Source organism: Nelumbo lutea, chromosome 5 (genome assembly GCF_056320005.1).
Source record: "Nelumbo lutea isolate HS-2025 chromosome 5, American lotus-T2T, whole genome shotgun sequence".
NCBI lineage: Eukaryota > Viridiplantae > Streptophyta > Magnoliopsida > Proteales > Nelumbonaceae > Nelumbo > Nelumbo lutea.
This window is the reverse complement of record NC_142688.1, coordinates 56,799,088-56,824,691: the sequence shown is the minus strand read 5'-3', so window position 1 is coordinate 56,824,691 and position 25,604 is coordinate 56,799,088. Positions and strand designations below refer to the sequence as shown.

The following is a 25,604-nucleotide window of genomic DNA, read 5'->3' as shown; positions in this document are numbered from 1 at the left end:
ACAGGGACAAGACTGGGATGCAATTTGCAGCACTAGTCCTTGGTGTGTTTCGGCTTCTTGCAATATTCACAGACCACCTTTTTTCTTGTGCCACTGGGAGCCCTTATAACCTCTTTGGGTTTAACCCCATATTTGCAAAATGATCATTGATGCCAACTCCTTGAACCTGTACTCGTCTTCTACTCTCTTCATTGCTGACCAAAGCATATGCTTGCGACAATGAAATACTTTCCTTGGACAAAATGTTCTGCTTTGTGATATCATATTCAGGATTTAGCCCAGTTAGGAACTCAAAGACCCTGTTCCTTTCAACTAATTTTCTGTATGTTTCAACATCATTGGGGGTATCCCATGTTACAACTTCTATCAAATCAATCTCTTGCCATTAAAATTTCAGGGTTGAGAAGTATGCCGCAAGGGATTTCTCCCCCTGTCTTAGATTCTTCACATCACTCCTCAGTTTATAGGTTTTGGCAACATTCAATTTCTGGGAGTAGGTTTCTGCAACACTATCCCAGATTTTCTTAGCCGAGTTCATCCAAAGATAGTGTTGATTAATCTGTGGCTGCATTGAATTCACAAGCCACCCAATCACTGTGTAGTTCTCTTGCATCCAACTCTCATAAGATGGATCATCTTCTGGGGGAGCATTCTTGCTCTCATAAACAAACCCCCATTTTCCTCTGCTACAAATATGGATTTTCATTGATTGTGACCATGCCAAGTAGTTGGTCCCATCAAGTTTAACTGTAGTTACAACCAACATAGAATTGGCTGGAGTTCCCAAAGTCTGTCCGTATTCAGCAGCATTCTTGCTTTCAAGGTCTGGGAAGTCCATCATGAAAAGGCTCCAATTAGGGTTTTAATAAGTTTCTCAAAGTGCAGGGATTCTTGATGAACTTGGTTTGAGCTGAATCGACAACACCACACAACTCACGAAATCAGTTCAGTCTTGACTACCGTGATAGCCAAATTCGGTGGCAGCTCTTTCTAGAAGAAGAAAAACTATTTCAGCCTTCAAGGTGCAACCGGTAGACCTCTAAACACAAAGTATTCCAGGTCCCCAACAACCGTTGTCCCAAAGAGAAGAAATAACAGTCCACAGTCCTTAAGAGACCTTTTAACAAACACTCTGTGTGTAGTAGTTAACACCCTACTGATAACTAGTAGAAACCACTTCAATAGTATTTTGTATAGGTCCGAGAAAAGGCTGGGCTGAATTAGAGACTAATACCACTGAGTCCAAGCCAGTTTCAGCAACTTAACAGTCCAACAACAACCGAACTGCTCCCCAAAATAACCCAGAAATCTCTGAGTTGAATTAGTCCAGCAACAACCAACCAGTAGGGCAGAATGGAGAGGGGTTTCGAGTACTTTAACAGCCCTCCCAAGCAAAGAAAATAACTCAGCAATAACTGCGGTAACTTACAGTATGTGAATCTCTGATTTGAGCTTCAAATCAGGCCGAACACTTTTCTCTCTGATTCTTCCTGGTCCCCGAACTATTCTCCAAGTGGGTAGAGACTTGGGCACCCTCCAATGACCTCCAAGAACCAGGCGAATGACTTTAAACTTCCAGCCCTAGAATATCCTCATGCAGTGGGCTGGACTAGAACCACATGAGGGTCACGCCAAGCTCTGGCCTGCTCTGATGCCAAGTTGAAAACAACCATCTTGAAGTATAGAACTGCTTGAGATTATTAGATGCAAAACCAGAAAACAAACAAGAGAAGATTAAGAAGATGAAAGAGAGAGAGCTGGCGACAATGAGAGTTAGAGAGTGAGAGGTTCAAACTAAACCTCCCTCTGACACTCTAAAACATTTTATTAAGTTAATTTTTGAATTATTACAGAGAGGCCCTTGGGTGGGCAAGAAATTACAAAAAACAGAGTATATAAGAGTATGGGCTCAGAATAAGGCCCATTACAGAGGCAAACATAGACATAACATAGAATGACAGCCTATGGGCCATTTGGCCCATCTCCTCTACATTAACCAAGAGTGTTATGTCGCAAGTGGTAGGCATGCAATCTTCTCATCAAGTTTGGAATGCACTATCGAAGTCTTTTTCGACTCTTTCTTGATCATGGATACTTTAGTTACGCAGACAACTCCAGAGCCTCAAAAAAGGTATGATGACAATCTCTTGTTATGTTCACAAAGCAAAGTCCATTCCAGATAATTTATCGGTGGTTGCTGATCCCATTTCCAATCAAGACTTAACCATGTACATCCTCTGTGGACTAGGTCCCGGATATGAATTTGTAGTTACATCAGTGACTTAACAGATTTGATTTAGATCAATTGGACGTAGATGACATCCTTGGGATTCTATTGAATCACGAAGCCTGGCTTGAACAACATAGCACCCTGACTCTTGATTCTCAATCACCATCTGCTAATATTGCCAACTTCAAATCTAAGAATTCCTCTTAGCAGCAGAACCATGGGTTCTTGCCCAAATCAGATGGTCTTGGCCTTGGCCGGGCATGTTGCCACAACCTTTGATCCTATGTGGTATCCTGACATTGGTGCCACACATCATATGACACCAAACAATGATAATCTGCAAAGCCGATCTGAATATAGTGGCGGTGGTCAAGTGAAAGTTGGTAATGATTCCGGTTGAAGATATCTCATGTTGGATCTTCTATATTTACTTCTAATCCTTACCAATTTCGGTTGCATGATTTACTTCATGTTCCGGATATTACAAAAAATTTATTGTTTGCTAGCAAATATACAAGAGACAATGACCTATTTTGAGTTTCACCAGGATGATTTTCTTTTGAAGGATTATATGGGGAGAACAATTCTACGAGGAACCATTAGAGATGGACTATATTGCTTTCCGGGTAGTGCTTCAGTTATGAATAAGTCTCCTCAAGCTTGTGTTGGTGAACGGATCACTGTTGAAGAATGGCATCGACGACTTTGCCATCTAGCTCTTCTAGTAGTGAGGCAAGTCTTGTCTAGGTTTAGCTTACCATATGTAGGGCGGTTTGATTTTCCCAAAGTTTGTGAACCCTGTCAATTGGGTAAAAGTCATAGGCAGTCGCTGTCTTCCTCCTTGTCAGTATCAAATAGTCCTTTGGACTTAGTTTTTTCAGATGTTTGGGGACCAGCCCTAGTGGTGTCAATAAATGGTTTTCAATATTATGTTATTTTCGTGGATAATTTTAGTAAATTTTCATGGATATTTCCCATGTGAAAAAAATCTTAAGTCTTTGACATATTTGTGAGATTTAAACGACATGTTGAAACCCTTTTTGACACCAAGATCAAAAGATTTCAATCTGACTAGGGTGGAGAGTACAAGAATCTTTCCAAATTTCTTGATGAACATGGTATAACTCACAGACTTGCTTGCCCTCATACTCATGAGCAAAGCGGAGCCATTGAAAGGAAGCATCGCCATGTTGTCAAATCCTGGGATTTGACATTCGGCCTTGTTGTCAAACAGAGGGCTGACGGATCCATTGGGCCCGTCTTGTGGCCCAAGGATTTAATCAAATTCCAGGAGTTGATTTTGGAGAGACATTCAGCCTTGTTGTCAAACTGGTTACAATCCGAACCATTCTTGCATTGGCAACTTCACAAAAATGGGTGCTTCGACAACTTGAGTTTGATAATGCATTTCTCAATGGCTTTGTTGATGAGGACATCTTTGTTCGACAGCCCAAAAGGTTTGAAAATCCAGATTTTCCTACTCATGTCTGTAAGCTCCATAAGGCACTTTATGGGCTTCGACAGGTGCCCCGATCTTGGTATTCCTGTCTCACAACTCACAATCCTTGGGGTTTAAATGTTTGTTAACTGATCCATCTCTTTTTGTATACTCCCATGGCAACAATCCAGTCAACATGCTAATATATGTAGACTATATTCTCATTATAGGCACTTCAACCTCTCTTGTGAACAATGTCATTGCTAACATGGGCAAGCATTTCTCTCTAAAGGATCTAGGCCTAGCCCACTTCGTTTTGGGCATGGAGTTTACACATAAGCCATCAAGACTGTTCATCTCTCAAAGACGTTATATTTTGGACCTGCTACATCAGGCTCGGATGGAAAACACAGAGCCTCTTACTTCCCCTATGGTTGTGAATTCAAAACTCTCTAAGCTTAATGGTGATTCTTTACCAAATCCAACTGAATATCGGAGCCTAGTTGGTGTTTTGCAGTATGTGACTCTTACTCGTCCCGGCCATTCCTTTTCAGTCAACAAAGTTTGTCAATTCTTACATGCTCCCACCACAGAACATTGGAAGGCTGTTAAAGGATTCTTCGGTACTTAAAACACATTCTTGATCATGGATTGCTGTTCTCATCTTCTTCCGGGCCACTTATCCTTCAAGCTTTTTCAAACGCTGATTGGGAAGGTTGCTCGGATGATAGACGCTCCACGGGGGGATATCCTATCTACTTGGGACGGCAGTTCATTGTCTGGAGCTCTAAGAAGCAAGCAATGGTTGCCAACTCAAGTACAAAATTTGAGTTTTGGGCCTGTGCTATAACAGCCACTGAATTATTATGGATTAATTCCTTGTTGAAAGATATTGGAATACACCGTAAGCAGCTTCCTCTCATTTGGTTTGACAACATTGGAGCAACATACCTTGCTGCTAACCCAATATTCCATGCTTGAACCCGTCACATAGAAGTAGACTTCCATTTTCTCCGAGATTTAGTGATGCAAAAGTCACTTCAAGTGCAATTCATTTCCTCTGTCAATCAAGTAGTGGATATTTTCACTAAACCTCTTAGTGGAACACAATTCTAGTTGCTTTTTCTCCAAGCTTCATGTCCGTCCAGAACATTTTGCTTGAGGGGGCGTATTAGAAGAAAGCTAACGTATAGGACACAACTTAATATTTATCTCATGCATTTGTGTTGATCCCAAACTCTATATTGTGTGATAAGCTTTGCACATAGTGATAAGTTCTGCACGTTACATACTGTTTTAGATGTTTGTTGTAACTACAACATTCTTTCTACTATAAATACTTGTTGGTCGTATGGCTGATAATCCATCGAACCAGATTTCAACCACTTTTGTGTTTGGTTTCTTTAACTCAGACAGAAACCGGACCAGCGGCTATCAGCCGTGACAGCGAGAGCTTCGGTGGTAAGTTTTCTGGCCTCTTCTTCTCTCTACTAATCGTGATGATCATCTATAGAAACTGGCCACCGAACCAGCGACTATCAACGGTGACAGCGAGAGCTCCGGTGGTAAGTTTTTTGGCCTTCTCCTCTTCCTCTTCTTCTTCTTCTTCTTCTTCTTCTTCTTCTTTTCTTTCTTCTCTCTACTGATCGTGGCAACTTCATCATTCATCAACCTAACCAAAATCAACACAAATGACGATCCCACATCATGAAACCGTATTCCACTTCCACTCACATGATGCAAAATACTAGCCACGTGGACTATATGACCAAAGTTATGGGAAAGGAATCTCTTGTAAATGCTTTCGATTCTGTTTTCTTACTTGGCGACTGGCGAGTCACGATTCCCTATGTGTTAATATGAAAATGAAGAGGGAAAAGCTTTTGCTTTTAATCCCCTTACGGTTTTATTATTTTCTTCTGCCAATTCAATACAACACGCCACTCTACCGCAACCGCTGATACTGTGGCATATAAGAACTTCTCCAAAAGCTGAGAACGACAAATCAAATCAATGAAAGAAGGAAAAAAAAGAACTGGAAGACAATCGAAAAAACAAACTTAAAATCTATAAAAGGAAAAAAATAAATTGTTCGAGAAAGGAAATTATGCTCTGCTTTTCGTAATGAAGTCTTTGAGTTTCGGTCATTGATGGGTGGTTCAAGTATAGATGAATCCGAGAGCAGTTCATCCAATATCACTATCACAATCGATAGCCGCTGGTTCAGTGGCTAGTTTCTGCAGATGATCAATCACGATCAGTAGAGAGGAAGAAGAAAACTTACCATTGGAGCTCTCGCCGTTGCCACCGATAGCCGTTGGTTCGGTGGTCGGTTTCTATAGATGATCAGTCACTATCAATAGAGAGAAGAAGAAGAGGAGGCTAGAAAACTTATCGTCGGAGCTCTCGTCATCGCCGTCGATAGCCGCTAGTCTGGTTTTTGTCTGGTTGAACCGCCAAACTCTTGTTAACACCGTTAATGTTATGCTTCGTTCCCCTAGACGACGTGGTTGAACGTGATTGGTGGGTTCACGCGTCCAGTGCACCCATGGGTGCACAGAATGTGGACTCGTGGGAGTTTAAGAGGTGGTAAAAGCACTCAAAAGAAGCTACATGGAATATGTAGAATTTATAAAACAAAATATAAAAAAAAGGAGAAAAAAGATAAATGTCGTGTCACACGATTCGTTAAAGTATAAATTAATATGTTTCATAATCTTTTATAGCATCTAATCTAGATATATTTCTAGAAAATTTTCTATATGTTGGATTAAGTGTTTGTACAAAATTTTCAAATTTAGTATCTTTTGCTAATAAAAATGGTTGTTTATTATGTACTATAACTAATGCTGATCTCATTTTTTCTTGTGAATAATGAAAATCAGAAATGTTACAATTCCAATATGGGTTTGAGTGGTTCATTTTCAATTTAGTTAATATGTTTTAATACAAATTTATACTATATATAAAAGTGTGGCTGTAGAGTGGAAGCTTTTTTGGACTAAAAATTATCCTTTATTTCTTTGTTTGAGAAAGGGTATAAAAGTCATTTTATTACAACTTTAATGCCAAGTTTCATGGTTACTAAAATGCCCATATTTGTGTATTTAGTCCAACTCTAATTGTGAGGGTTGAAAATGTAACTTCAGTTATTACTTTCCACCTCATTTAATCCCCTCTCATTAAGTCTTACACGTAAAGTATTAACTCCCATTTTCTCTTATTAAATCCTATATTTAAGTTATTTTTCACTAATAAATGCTACTAATTAGATCTATTTCAAAATTTATAACAATATAAACCCATATATTTTAAAACTGACTCAAAAACAAATCCATTCTTTGTCAAGTGGTGGTTAAGCAATTCAACCATGTGAATCAAATTAACCAACCTATGAAGTCATAGCTAGGTAATATAAATTTTAAAATATAAATAAATATGAAAAATAATAAGAATGTAAAAAATAGACATTTATGATATTTTTATTAATCAAATTAAAAAATAAGTGTATTAAACAAGAATTATTTTTATTGATAATGAAAATGAAATACATAATTTATAACTGACAAAAAATGAAATTATTTTATTGTTTGGCAAAACTTTTTTTTTTTTTTTGATCAATAACACTTTTATTAATTCATCAGTAGAAAATTTACAAGTGGAAGACAAATACACTTATCTTCCAAGAGTCACAAAGTACTTAAAGAAAGGAAAAAAGAAAATACAAAGATACATTTAATGTCAAACGTGTTGACATTTAATGTCATAAATAAATAATAAAAAATAATAAAATATAAAAATACATAAATTTTGCAAAAAAAGAACATTTAGACATATCTATAATATCATATAATTATCATATTAAGCAAAAAGTAAGTGTGATGTATCATATAATTATCATAGTAAGCAAAAAGTAAGTGTGACGTATCATATAATTATCATGTATAATATCATATAATTGTTTTAGACACATCATTCCCTTAGCCTGGCCCAACCCCAGGGGTCGTGCCTTGGCTGGCTCGGTCGGGCCTGTTTTACACCTTCACGCCGGGCTTCCCTTTTGAGAGATTCTGGGCCAGGCAGGCACTGTCCATGCTGGCCCTGTGCCTGCTACATTGTGGACGGCCCGCCAAAGTGGGCCGTTCCCATGCTACACTAGCTAAACCCTAACCCCTCTTTTACTTCTCTTTTCACGACAAACTTCAGCAATCTCTGGTGTTCACAACGGCGTGAGGTATCTTCAGTATCCCTTTAATTTTTCTTTTATCTTTTCACATTTGGATTTGCATATATTGTGTGCTGAAGCAATTTTATCTCTGCTCAATGATTGTTTGTTTGAAAGTTGTTGCTCAGCATGATGGTTAATGAATGTTGTAGGTCATCTCTTTACAGTTTCTTTGAAACGGAGAGTGCATTTAACACAATCTTCGCCCTTTGTTCTTATGTTTCTTATTGATGGTTTTATATTTATAGTGCTCATTTGCAACCTTTTTATATACTTTAGTTCAAAAGGATCTCATAAATGATATTAAGTTCATGAAAATGGGCAAATAGAAATATTTCAAATGTTACGACATTTGCATTTTCCAAACATATTTATTTTGAGGGGTGGATTTAAAAAGCAATTTCTTTTTCTCCTCAAAGGTTACAACATTCAGATATTCAGAAAAGCAGAAAAGCATCTCCTGGTGGTAGCCTTTCTTATTAACTCAATCTGATCAAGTCTTTGATCCACAGACTAGAAAACAGAGAATTGGGGCCTTTTCTTCTTAACCGTTGTCTCTGAAAGAACCCTGCCTTCACACTCTCAACTGCTTTGAATGGGGAAGAAGAAGAAGGTAATCCTCCCGCCTCAGCTCCCTCCAGAATTAAAAGAAGATGAGATTGAAGTCTCCGATGAGGATGTGCAATTTGTGAAGGACAATCAAGAGTATGCTGGATTTGTTTCAAAGCTAGATACTCAGTCGATTACAAGGTTTGTAAATTTGAACTACAACACCACATCATCTTTGAGTTCATGTGCACTGCTTGTTATGCTGTATTAGTATGTTTTCTAGGGTTTCAGGCATAGTCATTGGAGTTTTAACTTATAATCTCATAGCTTTATTATGAATTGTTAATATGTTCTTCTGTAGTGAATGGTATTGTGGTTTAATCAATGTTGTTTGCAAATCTAAAGGCATGTGACTCGTGTTGCTAATAAAAAAGAGGAAGAAATAGAAGCATTGTACGAGAAGCGGATTAGAAAGAATAGGTCTCTAGAGAAAGAAAATGAGGAAGATGGAGTTCAAGTTGATCCTGTGGATGCTCTTCCTGTTAAGACCTTAGATGGCAAGCTTTATTATAGAACAAGTGAGATTTTTTGTTCATTCTCTCTTTTGCTTGCAAAATTACTGTTTTTGTTTCAAATGTAGCCAAGTAAGCATTTGGTTGATAAGCTTAGATGTTTCACATTTAATGCAGTGGCAAAGGAATCCAGGAAATCTGAAGATGCACCCAAGGAAGATGACAATGAAAATGCAATGAGTAATGAAGATAACAAGGCTGATAAAAGCATAGTGAAGCTCACAAAAGCAGAAAGGAGGGCGAAGCTGAAGAAAAGTAAGAAAGAGGCAAAAAGGCAAGAGAAAGAACTAACCAAAACAGAGGAACTGCAAACAAATCCACAAGCTGAAGTGTTGGTATTTCCCTCATTTAAATTGGCAATCTCTATTTTCTTTATAGTTTCAAAGACGATTCTTTAAACGGTGAATAACTTATTTTTTTAATATTGGTAAGGCAACGATGTCTTGTTGATATAAAGAAGTAACTAATAAATTATTTTCCTGACACTAGATGAAAGTTTGTAGCATTGTAGCCTTGGAAACTACCTGATTCTTAATATATATATATATAAATTAAGAATATATAGATAGATAGATGGATATTAATTTTAGAAAACTTATCTCCTAGATGACAAGGCACCTCCCTGTCACCTAGCTTTGCCTTTGTCTAGAATATTGCAAAGATCTGTTTTTTTAGGTCAGTAAGATATGGTCAGAGTAGTACTTTCTATTTCTTTAAATTTTTAAAATGGCTGTGATTGAAAAGTATAACATTTGCAATCTTAAAGAAGCTGATCTATAAGGTTTATCAAAGGTTGGAGGGTAGGGAGATTTGAGGTGGTGGTATCTCACTTGCAATTTGTAGATGATATTATCATTTTTTGTGAGGAGGTTGATGATTATAGCTTGAGGAATTTGAAAATGCTAGTGGAAGAATTTCAAAGGATCTCTAAATTGAAGGTAAATTGGGGAAAAAGTTGTGTGGCAGGAGTTAATATGGAAGAGGATGAAATCTAATTAGTGGCTCAATTACTTGAGTGTGAGGTGAAAAGATGGCCATTAGAGTACCTTGGTTTGCCTTTGGGTGGCAACCCAAAACATGAGGGCTTTTGGAAATCAGTCATAGAAAGATTCACTAAGAAGTTAGCCATGTGGAAGAGAAATTACATCTCATTGGGGGGAAGAATTGCTTTGATTAAGTCCACCTTAGCAAACTTGCCCACTTACTTGTCTACCTTTAGGATCCCAGAAAAAGTAGCTAGGCAGCTAGAGAAAATAATGAGGGATTTCTTATGGGAGCCAGGAGAGGAGAAAAAGGACCAACTAGTTAACTGGGATCAGGTTTGTATAACCAAGGAGTAGGGAGGGCTAGGGGTTGGGAATCTAGTGAAGAGGAATACAACCCTACTAGAAAAATGGTTATGGAGGTTTCCCTGTGAGGAAGATAGACTGTAGCACAGGGTCATTGAAACAACTAGTTAACTTGGATCAGGTTTGTATAACCAAGGAGTAGGAAGGGCTAGGGGTTGGGAATCTAGTGAAGAGGAATACAACCCTACTAGAAAAATGGTTATGGAGGTTTCCCTGTGAGGAAGATAGACTGTAGCATAGGGTCATTGAAAACATTCATGGAATAGCGACAAATGGCTGGGATGCAAAACTAGCAACTAATGTAGCTTCTAATTCCCCTTGGAAAGCAATTTCTGAAATCTTGCCTTTGTTTCCTAATTTCATTTATCTTGATGTTGGGTGTGGGAACAAAGTTTTATTTTGGGAAGACCTTTGGCTTGGAGACCAACCTCTTAGCTTGTAATTCCCTAACCTCTGTGCTCTGTCAAACCTAAAGGCTGAACTTATAGCAAGGGTAGCTACACCCTCAGAATCTGGGTTAAACTGGGATTTAGGGTGTAGAAGGGGTTTGAGAGATGAGTGTAATTCTCTCCTTGTCCTTTTATCAAAATTGGAAGTGGTTTACCTGGAGCTATATAGCTGTGATAATAGAATTTGACATCCAGCTTCAGATGGTTTATTTTCCTGTTCCTTCTTCAACATACTTGCCCAATCGGCTAGTGTGGGGGTGAATTTTCCTATAAGAGAAATATGGTGTAAACCAATTCCTCCTAAAGTACAAGCTCTGTGCTGGGAGATGTTTCTAGGGAAGGTAAACGTGTGATGTGCTACAGAAAAAAAGGCCAAACATGTGCCTTTCTCCTCATGTGTTTGTTCTCTGCAAGGCTTGTGGTGAAACCCTCTCTCACTTACTGCTCTCCTGGTCATTTGTTTCTTGTATTTGGGACTATTTTTGTTCTCTATTTGGATACAGATGGGCTCTCCCAGGCCACAAGACATAGCGAGTCTGTTCAACCCAACCTTCCCAAGGCAACAGAAGAAAAGAGGAAGATGCATGTGGAAGACAGTACGTGCTGCTATAGTTTGGTCTATTTGGGAAGAGAGAAACCAGAGGATCTTCAAGGAAAAAAGTAAATCCTTAGAGGAGGTGATTGAAACCATCAAAATCAGATTGGTACATTGGGTTAAAACCTTGGAGTTGTTAAAAGGTATTCTCACGGATGGCTTCTTAGGAAATTGATTGGAGGTGGCACTCTTAGAACAACATAGAGAAGCTATAAGAGTGGAGTGGAAACCACCAGGGGTAACAAAACTGATGGTAGTTCATTTGGCAACCTGTGAAGAGCAGGAGTAGGGGGAAATCTTTTGAAACCATCAAGGAGCAGTGTTGGCCTTGTTCTCAGGACAAATCGGGTATGCAGACTTGATTCAAGCTGAATCAAAGGCCCTGTGCAAGGACTGAAGCTTGCTGAACAATTAGGGGCAAGAGAGCTGGAAATTGAAGGCTCGCTTCTGATTATAACATGGGCAATGCAAATTGAGTCAGCACCTTTGGAAGCTAAGATCACTTTTAGACAGATTGACCAACTTGCAAAGAGATTTAACTCTACTCTCAAATGGGTTAAAAGGGAAACTAATGGGTTGGCGGATATGTTAGCCAAGCAGGGAGCTAATAGACCACCCTTATTTTTGGCACTGTTGTAAACTAACTTTGTTTTAGGAATTATTGTATCTTAAATTCAGATTTAAATTAATAAATGAATTTCTTTGCTGTTCAAAAAAAAAAAAACAGTATATCATTTGCAATCCTAATCCAGGGATCCCTATTTTCTTTTTATGTAAATCAGGTTGCCTCCTTTTAAAGTATAACTATGTTTCTTGCCTACTTGTGGAGTCTATAACTAACAGTGAACATTCCTCGTTTTTCTAATACATTGTTTTTTATTGCCAGCCAAATGTTTGTTAGACACTACAGTGTGTCCATCATGTTTTTTGATTGGTATATCCTTTCATTTTACTTTCTATAGGCTAAGGTGAAGGAAGAGATTTCAGCTGAAGAAGCATTTGCAATGAAAAAGTGTAAACTTGCAGAGCTGGGAATGGCTCTACTCGCTGATCCAGAGTCAAATATTAAATTCTTAAAGGAGATGTTGCAGATTTCTAAAGATGAAGATCATAATATTGTCAAACTTGGGCTGCTATCCCTGTTGGCTGTTTTCAAAGATATTATTCCTGGGTATTATTATTTGCTTTCACTTTATAATGCTTGTTGCATGCTATTGGTGCCTGACTTATTTTCTGACCTTTCACTTTTTTTGATTCCAACAGCTATCGTATCAGACTTCCCACTGAAAAAGAGCAGGAGATGACTGTTTCTAAGGCTGTAAGGAAAACGCGGTACTATGAATCTACACTTCTGTCCTCATACAAGGTTTGTTTCCATTCTTATTTATTAGCATGTCTGGTATTTCAATGAAGATTTATTCTTAAGGTTAAGAGATGCTATGTAAGTTCTGTCTGCTACCATACAAGGCTGTAAATGCTGTTTGGTTACTTGATCCTTTTGTGGTATATATGTATGATTAGCATACCTAGTGATACATATTGTGTATTTTCCCTTTCTATATACATGTATGGCGGAACTGGAACCAAACACATAACTTCTAACTAGACACAGTATATAGCTTATCAACCTCTTTATTTTTTTTGATCAGCAACACAAAATATTTCATTAATTACGAGAAAAGCATGATTACAAAAAGAAGTTGTGAAGTAAACCAGCTAGAGAAGCTGTCCCAGTTCAGTACTACATTTGAGCCCAAAACATGTGTTCTATGTACCCCTTGCTTGGCTAAGCTATCTGCCAAGCTATTAGCAGTCCTCCTCACCCATTTCACTCGGATTAACGTGTCCTGTGACAACCAAGGTTTTAAAAACCGGCCTGGAAACGGAACTGTTCTGGCCACCAGTTTCCGGGTCAGCGGTTCGACCATCCGGGTCAAATGGTTCGAATGGTTTAAATATTGTAACTGGTGATATGTCATCTTACCCATTAGACTGGAATATTAGGGTAAGATGCATATAAATACAAGAGAAAAAAGGTTTGACTGTTTGAGAATGATAGAGATGTGAGAAGCTGCCGATGGCTGAGAGAGTTTAGAAGAGAAGAAGAAGAAGAAGGAAGAGGAGGAGGAGGTCACTTGCAGGCTGCAGTGGCGACGACGACGGCGACTTACAGCAGCAATAGTGACGGCGACGGTGATGGCGAACTACAGCAGCGGCGATGAAAGTAAATCTGAGATTTCTCTTAGTCTCAGATCTCTCTCTCTCTCTCTCTCAGATCTGTCATCTAGACTCTAGCCTGCTCTCCCAGATCTCTCTCACTATCTCACACATCCCTCAACTGATCTCTCTCTCTCTCTCTCTCTCCAGTAGATCTCAGATCTGAGAGATCTTCTCTTTTCATTCTTGCTCCAACTTAGTAAGCCGCAAACCGTTCTCCGGGTCGAACAGTTCAACGGTCAAAACATCCGGGTCAACGGTTTTTGACCAAAGACTGGGTTTGGGGTAAAACTGTACCGGTTGCCTGAACGGTTTCTGGTCCGAGCGGTCTGACCGTCCGGGTCAATGGCGGTTCAAAAACTTTGGTGATAACCATTTGTATTTTCTGAAATCATTCCTCAAATGCCGTGCCACCCCTCCCCTTTCCTCCCCTTTTACCAGCCACTTGACCACTGTTTTAGAGTCTCTCTCAATCATCAGCCTACTAATACCCAGTTCCCCTCTTCAATCTTGCCACGTCATCCTGCTCCACAGGGCTAAAGTATAAAGCAATTATGTTCCCCTCTTCATCCATAATGACCCCACCCCCCCAAATACCTGAGGGGCCTGGGTTACCCAAACAGCTCCCATCAAAATTTAGTTTCTTTCCACCATTTATTGGGGGAGACCAAACCTCAACAAGTCTGTCTTGTAGTTTTTTTTTTTTTGATTAACCGTGAAATGTATTAATTAAGATTAAGAAAATTACAAAGCAAGGGGGCTAAACAATAGGTCTGTCTTGTAGTTGAGGATGCAGCAATGATACTCCAAGCTCTGAAGAAATCTTCAATCTCGAAATCTGAAAACAGCTTCAAACTTTTTGCCCAGTGTGCTACTCAATGTTATAGTTTCAACCAAGGCTTCCTTGCTTCGTTCCTTCTCTTTAAATATTCTTGCATTTCTTTCCTCCCACACTGTCCAAATTAGTGCTGCTCTAGTGCATCTCCATAAGGTCCTGCCCCTCTTTTTTGTACAAATAATTCTAGTAGGTCTAAACAAACCCTCCAACCTATCAGGAGAAGACCAACTGCATCCAAAAAGAGAAGTAACCCAATCCCAAAGAAAGCTAATAAAAGGGCAAGAGATAAGAAGATGAAACACAGTCTCACCATTCAACTTGCAAAGAACACACCAGTTGCGGGACTGATTTTAGGGGGAATGGAAGAACACCAAATTTCCTTGACTGGGAAAGAAGAGGTGGCAACCAGAGAACAAAAGGACTTACAAGAGAACTCCCCATCAGAGTTAGGACCCCATACTTTAGAATCCGAGCCACCTTCACTCAAGAAAACTGAATTCAGCAAGCTCAAAAGATCAGTCATCATAGAAAGTTCAGATTAGGGCACAAGTAAGGTGTACACCTTCTCCAGAAGGGGTTGTAAAGCTGAACTTTGATGGTAGCAGCCAAGGCAATCCAGGGCCCTCAGGCACTGGAGGGGTTTTGAGGGACAAGGACGACAACATTATCTCTTTATTCTCAGGTCCAGTGGGAGTTGGAGACTCAACAAGGGCTGAAATACTTGCAGCTGTACAAGGGCCTACAAATTGCTAACCAACTTTGGGTGCAGGTGACTCAAAGGTGGTATGTGTTGGCTGCTGAATCCGATCAGTACTGTTTGGGGCTACAGAGATCTCCTGGAAAAAGTAAAATGGGATCACAAGGAATATGTCAGTCAACTTCCAGTGGATTAGCAGATCAAATGCTTTGGCAGACTCTGGCAAAACAAGGGTTTCCCGGGCTTCTTTGTATTGGGCTAATCTATAGTTCTGTTTTGTTTTTTGTCAAGACTTGGGTCTGTATTGACCCTTAAGGGGAGGTAGCATCTCGTACCTCCTCCAAGGTTGATTGTGCTCTCTTTTGTTCTCTACTCTCTTTAATAAAACTACTTCTTCATTCATAAAAAAAAGAATCTTTGGTTTGTGCTGGCGGTTTGCCCGCTAACCCCATTTTGATCATTAACATACATTTGACCCTAGTAAAAATGTTCCCTGGTTGCCCCTTGTTTGGCCAGTATATCAGCCAGGCCATTGGCTAATCTAAATTAATTGAAGGTCACATGCGGTTCCCTAATAAACACTGCAGTTTGTTAGTGGCCCCTTTAAATTTCCATAGCCCTTGTTTTTTGCTCTGAACCAGCCAATCACTATCCTTGGGACCCTTTCTACCACTGAGTTCTTGTAACTTAGTAGCTTTTCCACTCTCAAATTGTGTAGTACTGCTAACAGCTCAGCTTGTTTGGAGTCTCTTTGTCCTACTGGTCTGGAATACAAGGCTAGAACTGCTCTTATTTGCATCTCTACATACTCATACACCTGAGGTTCCAGGGTTGCCAACACTACAGCCAGCAAAGTTGAAGTTATTTTTGTCCCCAAGGTGATGGGGTGATTCTTTTTATTGTTGAAGCCCAAACTACATTCTTCCAGTTTCTGAGTATGGCATCCACTGACAAGATACTGAACATATTCATTGTTTCTATTCAATGAGCAAGTTTAACCAAGAATCTGAGATGCTGTCAATGAGGACTTCCTTGCAGTGTGTCTTTTCCTTAAAGATTCTTTGAGTCCTTTCTTCCCAAATCGTCCAAACCATTTCTGTGCTGTGCACCTCCACATAATTCTCCCTCTCTTTCTTGGTAAGTTGTGGAAAGAAGGCTTGAAGAGGAAGAGGGAATCCAGATACAACCAAAAAGAGTAGAGAACCAATCTAAGATATTAGATATGTGTGAGCAAGAGATTAGTAAGTCATAAATAAATTCTCCACATGCAAAACAAAGGGAAAAAATATGAGTCTTCCTCTTTCGAAGAATGGTAAAAGTGTTGATTTTTCCATGAAGGCACCTCCCAAGGGAAGCCTTGATTTTTGGTGGTACTGGTCCACTCTATTTTTTCATTGGATTGCCTGTAAAAAAGAATGGATGAGAGATAGGGTCTGGTAAAATGAAGCACAATTAAAATCACTAAATGTGTTAATAATCCAAATATGATGATTGTTTAATGGTTTCGAGAAAGGCCCCTTGAATAGTTTTCCACAAAACTTAAGGCTGAAGAAGTTTCAAAGTCCCTCAAACTCATCCTAAAACCAAAATTCCAATACATGCCATGAGGTGTGAAAGAGACAAATGAGGAAACTGAAAATTTCTGTTTGTTTAGAAAAAAAAAACAAATGAGGAAATTGTGATTCGTAATACCATCATCATCATTCAAGCTTTGTCACAACTATATGGGTTTGTCTACATGAATTCTGTTTCTCCATTCAATTCTGTTTAATGCCATATCTATTGTTGTGCTTAAATCATTTCTTACTACTTCATCCATGTCCTTCTGGTCTAAGCCTAGCCCTTTTAGCCCCTTCAATTGGCAACAAACCACTTCTTCTTATGGGTGCTGTTGATGGTCTTCTATGCACATGTCCAAGTCATGGTCATTTTTAAAGTGCAAGGGCCATTTTGCGTCCAAGGCACAAGGTGCAAGGTGAGGGGTGTGCCTTTTTGAAGCAAAGCTTAAAAATGCAAAAAAAAAAAAAAAGAAAAATTCAGAAGAATGCCAAAAATTCAAAAAAGCAAAATATTAAACACATTATTAATTAAAATATAAACCTAAAATTTAAAATAAATGCTTTTGAAAAACCTATTATCTCAAATTAAAATACATAAACATAACATGTAAAACATATTTAAAATGAAAATTTAAAAATAAAATCAAGCATAACATATAAAACTTATTCAAGTTTCCAACAATGCTTTAAAACGTGGAGGTGTGACGTGAGACGTTCCACTACCTAGAGGCGTGAGAGTGGTTCAGAACGCAAGAGGCGTAAGTCTCCTTAAGGGGTGGGGGGTTAGGAGGAGGAAGGGGGGATTCATTTTTCTTTATTTTTAATAAAAATCTTTTATATTAAGAAGAATAAAGATGCACAACATTAGTTGAAAGGGGCCCCCCCCAGTTGAAGGGACAGGGGGCAAACCACTTTCTTTCCCCTTATCTTTTCTTTTCTTTTCTTCTCTTCTCTTCCCTTTCCTTTCATTTTGTTTCCTTTTCTCTTTTCTTCTTCCCTTTCTTTTCTTTCCCTTCCCTTTCTTTTCTTTTCTTTTCCTTTCCTTTCCTTTCTTTTTTTTTTGTCTTTTTATATAAGATGTACATGAGGCGTACGCCTCTAGCACACCTCATGAAAAAAGCGCATGAGGCATATGCCTCTTGCACCTGAGGCATACGCCTCAAAGGTGTCAGTGCCTCTAGCATATGCCTCAGGGCGTTTTGGAAGTGCTTCGCCAGGAGGCATATGCCTTCCATGCCTTTTAAAACACTGTATTCCAAATAGTTAATGTGATGTTAAACATTATGCATTCTTGATTCTACGAGCTGCCTTTGTACCAAGCCCCTCGAGGCAAGCCACATACCCTAAAATGTGCCTTGCCTGTGTGCCTAGGCACACCTTTTAAATTTCTTACTAGAACAAACCTCATATCTCACAAAATGCCAGAAAAAGGAAGGGGCATCATAATTCAGTATAGCCTTTCAAGGTGAGACTAGAGAAAAGGTGAAGTGTATCACAATTCACTATAGCCTTTCAAGGTGAGGCTAGACTAGTCGTTTGGGCCAGTACAATACCCCAACTATTTTTATTGAATAAAATCCCAACCATATGGTACTGTTTCATGAATACTTCTCTCTCTCTTTCCCTCTCTTCCCCCCTGTCCCCTCTTTCTCCTTATGATTCTTGTACATGTCTTATCTAGGTTCATAACATGACTAACATGCATACTGATCAAAAAAAGCATGAGCAACATGCATGCCTCAGGCTGGTACATAGAAAAAACTTAAAAAAATAGGGACGGTGATAAAACCCAATTTTAAATCCACATCCATTGTACAGGTAATCACTATTATAATATTTACCATGTCTTCACTAAAATCCATAGATGGTGTAATTAAATTCAATTTCAAGGTCAGATAACCACACATAATGGTTCTTTAATATGCAAAACTGGTGGAAAATAAAGTCAAAAGGATCTTTAGATTGATTTGTATAACCCAAACCAATTTCTAATCTAGCAAAGGTTTAAAAGATAAAATCCCTTGAATCAAAAAAAAAAAAAACAGAAAAAAAATATTGGTACAGTACAGGCATGGGCCCTGGTTAAGTTGATTTGAATTGCATCATAGGTGGTGTAATTAAATTCAATTTCAAGGTCAGATAACCACACATAATGGTTCTTTAATATGCAAAACTGGTGGAAAATAAAGTCAAAAGGATCTTTAGATTGATTTGTATAACCCAAACCAATTTCTAATCTAGCAAAGGTTTAAAAGATAAAATCCCTTGAATCAAAAAAAAAAAACAGAAAAAAAGTATTGGTACAGTACAGGCATGGGCCCTGGTTAAGTTGATTTGAATTGCATCATTTGGGTCAACCATAAGATTCTGAATTGAATTGTAGGATTTAAGCATTAATAGATAAATATATTTTTTTAGAAGGAAGTGGTAAGATTTGTATCTGAGCCTTTGGGGTTCATAATTCAGATTTCAGTCTGTGAATCTTATTGTAAATCACAAGATTTTGACTGCTTTGCTTATCAGTCTTCATCTGTATGTTAATTCTTGTAATGGGATTGTTCTAACTATTGTTTTATATATTTATTAGGCATACCTGCAGAAGCTGATAGCTTTAGAAAAGCAGCCATCTTTCCAACATGTTGCTGTTCGTTGTATCTGTGCTCTACTAGATGCAGTTCCCCACTTCAACTTCAGTGATAATCTGTTAGTTGCTGTCGTAAAGAATATAAGTTCCTCCGATGATGTCATAAGGTTCTATATCCATACATTTTTTCTTTGAGCATTTCAACAATTTCCTAGTAGTAGTTTTTTGACTAAGGTAACATTCTGGAAAAGACAGTCCATTTTTAGACTTGCTGTGCTTCTGAACTTTAACTTTTATTTGATTCTAATAGCATGGGAGTTATGATTTACAAATAACCCATAAGGAGACTTATCAACCATGCTGAGTACAAACAGACAAGCTGGCACAATAACAATTAAAAAAAAGTAACACCAATAAATACTATCCTTGGAGAGATGATTCTGAGTACAGTTCCAATCTCCCTAAACCTGGCCAAGATAATCCATCATTCCAAAGAGTTTGCTGATTGTTGGATTTGTCTTAATGAGATGTTATCTCTGTATGCCTGAACTCTAGTTTTTGATAAGTTATTATGAAGTAAAGAGGCCCATGGGATCCTTTGTTGACTTGCCTTTTCCTTTCTTTAGAGCCATAGCATTTTGCCCTTTGGTCGTACTCATTCAATTATTATTTTTGGATTTTGCATTCTTCTCAATGTTCCCACTGTCCCAGCCCCCAACTGTTAGGATGTCACACTAGAAGATTCACAACTTGCTCTAGCGGCTTATACTGGTTGTGGAAGTTCAACATTCTCGTTATTGTAAAGTTCTGCATGTTACCTTTTGTGGGAATCATAATTTTTCTCCTCTATTCTTGGATAATTGAAGATAAATTTGATTAGAATAAAAAGAAGGTTACGATAAAATGGGTGATGAGATGGCACCCTGTCCATAAAAAACAAGAACAAAACACAAGATATATTAAGTTTTATTTTCTTTGAAATAGATAAAATTCATCCCAAAGAAACGAGAGGTAGTAAGTAACTAAGTATTGACAAGTCCTGGAGCACATCTGGTCTGGGGAGGAGTAGCCATGGAGAACTTCATTCTAGCGACAAGGTAGAGGAAAGAAATCAAGGTGAAGAAAAGACTACTACTGGAGGATTCAAAATCTAAAGGTGGAATAAATCTGAAAATCGAGAAGATAAACAAGCAATGGTCATCTTGGACTTGGTGGTTCTGAATTGGCTCAAAGAATTCATAGATGGCCTGATTTTCTCAATGAAGAAAGAGGGGTGGATGAATAAGATAGATAGAGGAGGAAAGTGGTTTTTGGTCGAGAACAGAAGAAACAATAAAGCTTGGTATATTACATTAACAGAATTTTTCGGCCAAGGGAAGAAACAAATGTGATGCCTGCCAGAAGATTTCCAATCGAAGTACGAAGAGCCTAGAGGAATTGGAAATGCTAAGAGCCCCGGAGAAGAAGTCTGAACAAACACAGAAGGGAAGGGAGGAAGATTGTCACGACAAAGGAAAATGTGACAAACTCAATCCAAAGAAAAGGCAACCCTTGTACCTTTTCGTGGAAGGAAGGCAATTTTAGATATGGGGAATTTTCAGTTGGAACTGATGGCTTTTGAAACTTGATATGGAAAACTGTAAATAGAAAGTTAGTTGCTCAACTGTAATGAAGAAATAGGCTTGGAGGGTAGTCTGGTTATCAAGCTTCTGGGACTACCTTTAAACCTTTGGTAGGAGCAATTTTTCTAGAGTTGCTGCTATTGGCAGAGGAGCTTAGAAGGCTGCTGTATGAAGGAATTGCAAGATAAAAAGATCAAACTAGTGGGAATGAAGCCAGGAAACACCCCTAAGTGTTGGAGGTGTTTTCTGATGATGCCTGGATAACAATCTGTATTGCATCGGAAGCTGAAGCGCTGCTTTGGAACTCCTAGTTGAAGGAAGAAGGTGATGATGTGTCATACTAGATGCCACGTGGAGTAAGCTAGGTGAATGGAAGGAAATGTGGAGATGAAGCTAAAATTTTGGAAACTAAAAAGTTGGAGGAAGTGTTAGAAACCGAAACACTTCCTTCAAAGGATAATATTTCAATTTTTTCTTTTTGATTTTAATCCAAGGGCCACAGGGCCTCTTATGTGGAAGTAGTAAGATCAAAACCAAACCAGTGATAACATCTATTAGATACGGATTGAATCAATGCCTAAACCTGTCGTAGGGATTAGAACAGAACTGGAGACACATGATTCACTTAAGAAGCTGGTGCTTCCTCAAGAGCAATAGAATAGGGACACAAATTATGGTATATCATAGTCCCATTCAAAACAACTAAGCTTTCATCAAGTTCAGGCTCAGGTTGCGAAGAATTCATGTAGAGCCAGGCTCCCTTTTCTCTCTTTAGTGGCAAAAGGCCTAGAATCTCCAAGGAAGAGTTTATGTTGGAAGATTTTCTTGGTGGAACACTCAATCACCCCTGATAAACCCAATCCGCTTTATGACAGGGAGCGAGAGCATGACTTTGATGATGAAACTGACTGGGAGGAACTTAGGGATTTAGATGAAGTAGTTAACGAACCGTCAAATATTGGAAGTGTGGACTCAACAAAAAGTTGCAAGATTGAGGACATAGAGCAACTTGGTACAAAGCTCCTTTTTGAAGAACAATTGGGTACAGAAGTTCTGGAGCTGAAGGAATGGGAGTGGAAGAAACTACTGCTGACTGTGGGGGATCTCAGGAGGAACCTCAGGGAGAGGAAAATCTAGGAACAGGTCAAATGCAAGAACATGGTGTCCGTAAATGGGGTGAAGAGGATCAAAATGAACGGAGCAGAGGAATGCTTGAGGAACAAAACTTGCTAGCTGTATAGGTTGATCAAGAAAAGGAATTTGACCATTCAAAGCTTAACATTGGGAAAGTTTGTACTATTTCGGTTTAGGGAGTCTCTTCCCCCCCTTCCCTCTTTTGTTCCTCCTTTCACTGTCTTCTCCTTTGGTTTTGTTTCTACTTAGCCTGATGCTAATCCCTCTGTTGGTGCCACACCTTAAGCGAGCTTTGACCCTATTGGGTTTGAGAAGAGTGGAAGAGTTGAAGTGACAGTGGAGGAGGAGGAGGAGATTATGGACATGGTATTTGGACACCTAGCAAACTTAAGTTGAACTGGAGGATAAGAATGAGAAAAGGTTAGAAGTGTAGGGGATTACCATAGAACTAGTAGAGAAAGAGGAGATTGATGGCCAAATTAAAGAGAGAGGAGGAAAAAGTAGTGATCAAACAACTCATAAAAAAAAAGGTAGTGATCAAACAAAGAAGGGGAAGAAACTTAAGAGATCAAAAGAACTTGCCAAACTGAAAGTATACCATATGAAGGAAGTGGAAGGTAATAAAAAAAGAAAGAGAAGGATGAGGGAGGTTGGAAAACTTGCCAGTGTAGTATCGTACGATAAGGACGAGAGTCAAAAGAGGGTAGATCAGTTAGTGATTTGAAAGGTGCGCATAGGTGCACAGACGATTCGCATTTCAAGGTAGGCGCCCTCGCCTAGGCTTGCGCCTTTTGAAACCAACACTTTTTTACTTTTTTATGTCTAGTGACTAGGTTGGGGGCTCAGCCTCCGGACCCCGTGCCACACCCTTCGAGGCAAGCCCAAACAAGTCCATATTAGGTCTTAATTTCCTAGTTCTCTCACACAAAAAATAATGATTTTATAGTTTTAATTGCTTTTTAAGAAGACATTTTATTAGGATGAATGAATGAACAACATTACCAAATAGGGGACTTGTTTGGGCTTGCCTCGAGGGGTGTGGTACAAAGGCTGTTCGTAGAATCAGGAATGTAATATATTTTACATCACATTAGCTACTTGAAGTAATGCAATTGAGGAAAAAAAGAGTGGGTTTTATATGCTTGAAAATGTTTTATATATTTGATTTTATTTTTAAATTCTCATTTCAATATGCTTCACATGTTATATTTATGTATTTTAATATTAGATAATAGGTTTTTTAAAACATTTATTTTAAAATTAAAGTGTATTTTTATTAATATTATGTTTAATAATTTTTTGATTTTTGATTTTTTTTTGCATTTTTTGATTTTTAGCTTTTTTTTTTTTTAATTTTTGCACCTTGCTTAAAAAAGGCGTGTGCCTTGCTTTGTGCCTCAGTCGCAAATTGGCCCATGTGCCTTTTTTGCGCCTTGTGCTTTTAAAACACTGAGCTTAGGTACTAAATTGGCACTCAGCTCATGTGCGGATAGTTTGAGGCTTCTATAATAGTTACAATGATGATTCTTTGTTGGAATCTAAAGGGTTTAGGGAGTTCAAGAAAAAGGAGAATTATCAAGAATGTGGTAAGAAAAGAGACCATATATGTTAATGCTGCAAGAAACAAAGTTCTCAGAGGTGGATAGAAGATGGATAAGAAGTATCTGTAGTAGTAGAGGTTTGAGTTGGTTCTGCCCCCTCTTGGGGTGTTTCAGAATTATTACAGTGTGGACAAATAAGGAGGTGGGGTGTCAAGAGGAGTTGATTGGGCTATTTTCGGTTTCAATAAAAGCAAAGAAAGTGGGTGATGGAAGAGAATAGGTTTTCACAAATGTTTATGGCCCTAACTTATACAGAGATAGGGGCCTCTTGTGGAGGGAACTATCTGCAATTAGGGGCCTATGGGAGGGACCATGGTGTTTGGGGGGAGACTTAAATGCTATAAGATTCACAAATGAAACAAATAACCCGAACCAGACCATAACCACAAGCATGGGAAAGTTCAATACCCTAGTAGAATCTCTAGAGTTATGCCTCTTTTACCTGGTCAAACTTTAGGAAAACCAAGTATGCTCCAAGTTAGATAGATTCCTTTCATTAGTAGATTAGGAGGAGCTTTGGGGAAATTTAATTTTAAAATCTCTACCTAGGGAACCTTTGATCATTGTCCTTTATGCCTTAATCAAGCAACTCCTCTAGGGCTCTCCACACCCTTTAGATTTGAAAATATGTGGCTGGAAATCCCAAAATTCATTGAACTAAAGGGTTAGTGCCCGGTGGGTGGAGAGTGGAATCAATGTGAGAAATAAAGGGTGAGATTTACTAAAGTCTAAAGAAACTAAAGAGGTTGAAAGAAAGGATCAAGGAATGGAACAAAGAAGAATTTGGGAGAATAGAAGAATCAAAAAAGAAAAATTGCTAAAAGGATAGAGGAGCTAGATCAAAAAGAAGCCAGAAGGGGGATTAATGTGGAGAAAAGAACAGAGAGATGGAGCCTAAAGGTGGAATTAGAAGGGATGTTAAGAAAGGAAGAAATCTCTTGGAGACAGCAAATCAAGATGCAAATGGTGGAAGGAGATGGCAATACAAAATTCTTCCTCTCGTTAGCAAATGGAAGAAGGAAAAGATTGATCTCTCGTATTGAGGTTGAAGGCCGAGTGATAGATAGGGAGGGGGAAATTGTTAAGATCTTTGTGGATCATTTTAAATCAACCTTTGCCACCATAGGAAATAGACACCTTGATTTGAGTAATTTGGATTGGAACAAAGTGCCCGAGACAAAAACAACTTTTTTATAAAGGAATTTCATTGTGGATGAGGTTCATGAAGAAATTTTCTCAATGAAATATCTAAAGCTCCAAGTTCTAATGGTTTTTCAATGGCCTACCAAGATTGTTGGGAGATTATAAAGGACATGATGGGTATGTTTTTTGAATTTCATTAGAAAAGGAAAGTCTCACCAAGAGCAAATGCCACCTACCTGACCCTAGTGCCTAAAAAGAAAGAGGCTAAAACTTTGAAAGACTACATACCTATAAATCTCATAGGAAGCCTTTATAATATCATTGGTACAGTCTTGGTAGATTGCAAGGAGGTTGGGAACTATTTTTCCCTCAGTAATCTCTCAAAAATCAAACATCCTTTGTAGAAGGGAGACAAATTATAGACCAAATCCTAGTAGCAAATGAGTTGTGGCTGAAAAAAAAGGAAATAGGGGGAGAGAGGCTTAATTTGCAAGTTATATTTGGAAAAAGCCTATGACATGGTGGATTGGTCATTTCTTCTTGTCCTTTTGGAAAATTTTGGCTTGAGAGAGAGATGGACAAAGTGGATTAAAGGGTACATTAGTTCAATACATTTCTCAATTTTTGACATATGGGGTAGGCCAGTGATTTAAAAGGCATGCGCCTAGGCGCACAAGTGAGGCGCATTTTAGGGCAGGTGCCTCGTCTAGGTCCTAGGCACACGCTTGGTGCGCCTAGGCATGCACCTTGGCCCAAACGTGCACCTTTTGAAAATTGTACGCTTTTTTGCCTTTTTTTGAAC

At 38.6% G+C, this 25,604-nt stretch overlaps 1 protein-coding gene across 3 annotated transcripts in view; it reads left to right on the top strand.

Moving 5' to 3' along the window:
• LOC148852569 (binding protein) overlaps window positions 1-25,604 on the top strand; it is a 52,146-nt gene that overhangs the window by 5,958 nt on the left and 20,584 nt on the right. The window contains exons 2-7 of one of the 3 annotated variants that reach the window (XM_088946327.1): window positions 8,406-8,643; window positions 8,848-9,020; window positions 9,132-9,349; window positions 12,370-12,578; window positions 12,671-12,773; window positions 19,306-19,469. In XM_088946327.1, coding sequence (XP_088802453.1) covers window positions 8,489-8,643; window positions 8,848-9,020; window positions 9,132-9,349; window positions 12,370-12,578; window positions 12,671-12,773; window positions 19,306-19,469 — 1,022 coding nt within the window. In that variant the 5' untranslated portion in view covers window positions 8,406-8,488. Of the gene's footprint in view, window positions 1-8,312; window positions 8,644-8,847; window positions 9,021-9,131; window positions 9,350-12,369; window positions 12,579-12,670; window positions 12,774-19,305; window positions 19,470-25,604 lie in introns of all 3 variants that reach the window. The other 2 variants (XM_088946328.1, XM_088946329.1) reach the window with 2 other exon arrangements.